The 5,454-nt window shown below is 37.2% G+C and overlaps 1 protein-coding gene across 1 annotated transcript; it reads right to left on the minus strand.

Moving 5' to 3' along the window:
- Window positions 1–506: 506 nt before the first annotated feature.
- LOC137988141 (substance-K receptor-like) lies at window positions 507–4,395 on the minus strand. The gene is made up of 2 exons (XM_068834190.1): window positions 4,096–4,395; window positions 507–2,030 (listed from the first exon to the last, which is right to left on the minus strand). The coding sequence occupies exon 2, from the start codon at window positions 2,028–2,030 to the stop codon at window positions 1,089–1,091; it is 942 nt and encodes a 313-aa protein (XP_068690291.1). The 5' UTR covers window positions 4,096–4,395; the 3' UTR covers window positions 507–1,088.
- Window positions 4,396–5,454: the final 1,059 nt, after the last annotated feature.

The raw sequence follows: 5,454 nt of genomic DNA on the forward strand, positions 1-5,454 counted from the left end.
CGATACAACATAGTAAGGGAACAAAGAACTGTACTATGCACTTACCGGTCCTCGAACTCGCACCCACCAGATCTATAGTCCTGTCTTCACCACTACACTACAACGACGAACATGCGCAACCCAACACAGTTCTTTTCATTTTTTACCTTTCTATGATTGGTCAATAAATATCTATGTATAACAACCAAAACTAATCCTAACCTGACCCTATTTTTTTTCTAGGCTTAAGGTAGGCTCTAAAAGAGCTTCCTTAATCCATCTGAGTGCGTATTCAACCCCACACTCTTAGCTTCCAGCCACTTGCCCTCATGGCTATTTGTTTTTCTAAGTCTTGCCTGGGGTCTAAAGTTTGATGATGTCGAAGGCGCTCTCAGCTATGCGGTTCCATTTCTCGCGCGCATGCTTTTGTTCGCGTCATGCAGCTCTCCAAACCATGTGACACTGTGACACAAATATATACGTACATCAACTTTATTTATCTTGAATTTCAGTGCAGGCTTAGAAAGTTAGTATTTTATCGCAAACGTGACTATCAAGCCAAAAAACGTAAACTCAAAAAGAGCAAACAATTCCTTACAAACTTTAATATATTTGAATGGATCAATCTTAGCATCCATGCATTTCCACAGATCTTCCTTTACATTTACTTGAATTAAGTGTTTCCAATTAAAAACAAAGAGAGAAGTCGAACGAAAATTTAAAACCCTCAGTTTTTATATACTTGGTAAACACATATTCATCAGTTAACTGAGTGAAAACTCCCGACTTTCAAGTCATATACAGGGACGGTGGAGCCGGGGGTGGAGCTGCGGGGGCTTTAGGCGCCCCAATTTCAAGCAAAAAATAAAAGTAAGAGGTAAAACATCTCTCATTTTACGGTTAATCCACGTTTATGTTTTTGATATCTCGTCGAGAATGCTGTAAGTAGCATTTCCGAGCTTCAAGATTTCAAAATTTTCTAGCGGAGAATTTCCCCACAACCCCCTACAAATTAGCGTCTCCGGCGCTTGCCTGTTACCAACCCTCCCCCCCCCCTCCCACCCCCAATACAAAATACGCTCCGTCGTCCCTGAATATAGGGGAAAAACCTAAACTGGCTCCGAGCGAGATCTACAACGCAACAATAAAAACAGAGCTCTTTTGAACTCTGGCATTTTTAATGCGTATAACAATGGATTGATAAGAGAGTTTCCGTAAAATAAGCAATAAAAGGAATATATTAAATGGAGCCTTGTGTGATAAGAAATTCTTTCAAATATTTCATCTCCAGAAACGATATTATAAAGACCGCAAATTGTAAATGGCGTCACTAAAATTAACGATACAAGTGTTACAATGAACAGTGTCTTGGTCAGTTTTCTTTCTCTTCTGATTGCACCATGATGCTGAGGATGCGTTCCACAATAAAATTTAGTAGCGATGGACGAGTAAGAAAAAACAATAATAAAAATGCAACACAATAACAACGAGAAGTATGACGCTGCTGCCACATGTTGAAACAAAAAAGTAATATCTGAGAGTTCCAGGAAAAATGGTGAAATAACGATAGCTGTAGCTAGGGCAGCTGTAAACCAAACACCCGCAACAGCTGCTCCAAATATCTTCTTTTTGATGAGGCGATGCTTGAATGGACGAAAAGTTGCGTGCATCCGCTCCAAAGAAATAGCAGCAAGGCTTGTTACAGAGGCTAGTGGAAAGAAATGCCACAAACAAACATAAACTATGAAGGACTCAAAGCTCCTGAACTGGTTAATCGTCCACAAGTTACAATCTTCGCCCAATAGCAAACTCTCAAAGATCAAGTTGCATGCAACAAACATGTCTGCAACCGCCAGGCTGATCACCAGGTACATGCTACGCTTGCGAAGGATTCGCTCTTTCAGGTAAATAATGATTGTAAGGGCATTCATGATCACTATAGCAACAGTTTCGATGTTAAGTACTGTCAGCCAGGCAATGCACTGGGATGAAGAAAAGAGCTCGACATTTCGAGTAACTGTTCTGTTTTGGTGATGAGAATCATTGGCCATCTATGTGAAGAAAGAAAACGACGATTAGAACATTTGGATAGTTTCTGATTGGCTAAGAGAAATGCTGTTTTTAGGTAACGCAATACAAAAAAAGAGGAAAGAGGTAATTCGGTAAAAAAATCGAAGGTAACAAACCAAGCATTCTGATTGGCCAATAATCACAGATAGCCAATCAAATGTAAGTCCTCTGCACAATTATCATAACTTTTCTTTTAATTTTCTTCCTGTCTATTATCAATAAGTAGCCCCAATTTCTTTTCGTACAATTAAAAAAATTTAAGACCTCTGGGCTCGTGCAGTTTAGTTGGTTTTTAAAAAACCGTACAAGTTTTTTTGTTTTGTCGCAAATTACACGAAAACATCGGGTTTATTCGTATACACGCAATCTCGCTTTAACGTAATGAACGAATGCACTTCGTATTAGTAACTTTCCGTGATAAAATATATTTTAAAATGATCGTTTGATAAAGCAGCTGAAAATGAAGTGACAGAGAGAACCATTAAAAGCGGCCTTTAAAGTGGCGCATTGACATCGAGCACAAAAGCTTGAGTTGATGAGTCTGAATATTGATCCACAAGTGGACGCTATCTTTGAGAAGACATTGTTGAGGAAACAGCCTACGTTTCAATCCTATGCACACATTTCTGGGTTGTTTCCCGAGTTCGTCTGCTAAATGTCTTGTAAAAGCGCACACAAAATCATTGACTTTTGCATACCCTTTTCCTTTTAGGCTCTTTATAATCTACCCAAAATAATTCAATGCTGTTGTACGCCCCGTTAACTGAAAGACAGAAAATAATCTATACCTGTTACACGTTTGTCAAATAGCGGAAATCGAAATGTTTTGACTATGTACAGCATGGTTTCGAAAAACTTGGCTCTTTTCATCAAACGATATGTGCCAATAATTTGATACATATACACTACACTTTTTATTTGTCGAGTCCTTTAAATGTTCAAGTCCAAGCTCAAGATCATAAAATTCCGCATATTTTTTGCCGGTAAAATCCGTTCTCAGGTTGAATCCGTTTTAACCTAGGTTACATTGGTGATCCTCATTTTCCCCAGTTTGAATAAGCACTCAGATGGATTGAAGAAACTTTTTTGAAGCCTAAATTAAGCCTAGAGAAAAATTAAGGTCAGGTTAGAATTAATGTTGGTTTTTATACATAGATATCAATTGACTTACTATACAAAAGTAATTTATGAAAAGAACTGTGTTGGGTTGCGTATGTTCGTCGTCGTAATGTAGTGGTGAAGACAGGACTATAGATCTAGAAGGTCCCAGCTCGATCACCGGTAAGTACACAGTACAGTTCTTTGTTCCCTAACTTTGTTGTAATGTTGACACTAAATCGATCAGTGTATGAATGCAGACGCCGATAAGATAATATGAAACATTAAGATGTGTTGAGATGCGTAAGACAGAGCTTGAGGGAAGGTATTGGTGTTTTCAATCCTAACTAAGGTAGAGTGCATATTCAACCTAGGTGAAATGCGGATCACTAATTTAACCTATAAGGTAAAACGGATTCAACCTGAGAATGGATTTGACCGACAACATAAATATTTGCATAAAAATCCGAGCAACGACAATAAGGTTTTAGAATACAAGAATAAAGCGCACATTAAGGTATACAAAAAACGAATGAGAAAATTTTAACATTTCTTAAAGTTTGAAATTCGAAATGTCAATAAAAAATACCTTAGAGTACCGACGAAAATAAAGAATAAAAGGAGATGAAAGAGAAGAAAAACGAAGGAGAAGACAACGAATGGGGAAAATAGACAAACTGTTACAGCTTTGCACGAATACAGTCATCCTGTTTTTCTTAGTTTTATTGTCATTTCAAGTAAGTTTAAATTTTGTTTACCGTTTGTTCAAAAACAAGAAGGTAAATGAAGTAATATAGCAGACTTTTGTTCCCGTTTTTAACAAAAAACAGCCAATATGATAACAGGAAACCGGTTGCTGCAAAACCTATTAATTTCAACTGTTGAAAAGAATTTCAAACCAGGGCAAATTAAGTACAATGCTTACTTTTAAGACGCTAAATTACTAACCTTGGACACACCTCTTTCAGGTTTCGTCTTGGGCAATTTGTCATCAACCTTGTCTTACACTCCAAAGTGCAAGCTACGACACCTTTTTATTTTTCAATGAAATTCAGTGACGTCATTGTGCTTCGCCCTCACCCGAACCATTTAAGTGGAAAAAAATTAGTAGTGGAAGTTAAGTTACGGACCTCGACCTCTGTGAATAAAAGCCGATATATATTTTCTTCCAAGAAAGCGTATTCGAGTTTACTAGCTGTTTCTTAAACTTGCGTAATTGCGCTGAATGGAAATTATTTTGCTATAGAAGATGTAACCCGAGAGGAAGAAGTTTAAAGTAAGGTTAATTCACAAATTTGGTCACCTGTCCAGCATAGAATAATAACGCCACCACGAGGTCATGTTATTGATCGTTGGCATTTCACAAAAGAACTAACTGTTTCCCGCTTTCAAGTATTATGTAATGAGGTACTGAAAGTAAATTCTAAATTAACTGTTTCCCGCTTTCAAGTAATATGTAATGAGGTAATGAAAGTACATTCTAGTGTTTATTAAAAAAGACGGGTCTGAAATTTAGCCTTTAAAATTTCAAATGTCATCAGTACATTATCAAGACAACTACAGTAGCTCGCACAAAGAAGAGAAAACTATTTTTCCTGAAAAAGTCTTGTGAGAATTGAAGTCGCTTCGAAAAGAACGCTAAAGTGAATTGTGAAGCGAGGAACTGACTAAAATATTGTGCTATTTCACCTTAACAGACAAAATAGAAGCTGTGTTTAAATTAATATTTGTTGATGACTTTCTGTCCAGCTGCAAGGAGAATGTTATTGTGTTTAACCCACGCTTGTCTTAAACGTTTGCCTAACTTCATGTCAAAACGAAAGTGCATCATGCCTTATAATTGTGCTTGCCGCTTCTTATGTCGTCAGTAATATTGACAATTGTTCGCCGAAGGCGAAGTGATTATCGGTCAATATTCACCGATAATCACTGAGCCTGAGGCGAATAACTATTTTAGTATAAATACACAGGTTGATTATTTCAAAAAAGAGAAAAAAAAAAAACACGTTTCAACGCGAAATCATCTTTACTTACAGTGGCAAAACGACTACTGGCAACCATTTTGTCCGTCGAGGTGATTATCGGCTGATAATCGATCCGAGATATCGAGCCAATGAGAGCGCGCGATTTTGTATAATCACCAATAATCACCTGTGTATTTATACTAAATAATAATAATAATGTTTCGGTTTCCTCTTCATGTGCTTGATCGAGCAAAGTGTTTTACCTAAAATTTATCCAAGGTGACTTCGAGCCAGAAGGATGCGGTTGTTTCGATTAAATAATTCAATTTAGATACAAAATATC

This window comes from Montipora foliosa, unplaced genomic scaffold (assembly GCF_036669935.1).
Source record: "Montipora foliosa isolate CH-2021 unplaced genomic scaffold, ASM3666993v2 scaffold_407, whole genome shotgun sequence".
Taxonomy (NCBI): domain Eukaryota; kingdom Metazoa; phylum Cnidaria; class Anthozoa; order Scleractinia; family Acroporidae; genus Montipora; species Montipora foliosa.

Coding starts and splice junctions, on each gene's coding strand:
- LOC137988141 (XM_068834190.1), bottom strand. CDS start 2,030: ATGGCCAATGATTCTCATCACCAAAACAGAACAGTTACTCGAAATGTC.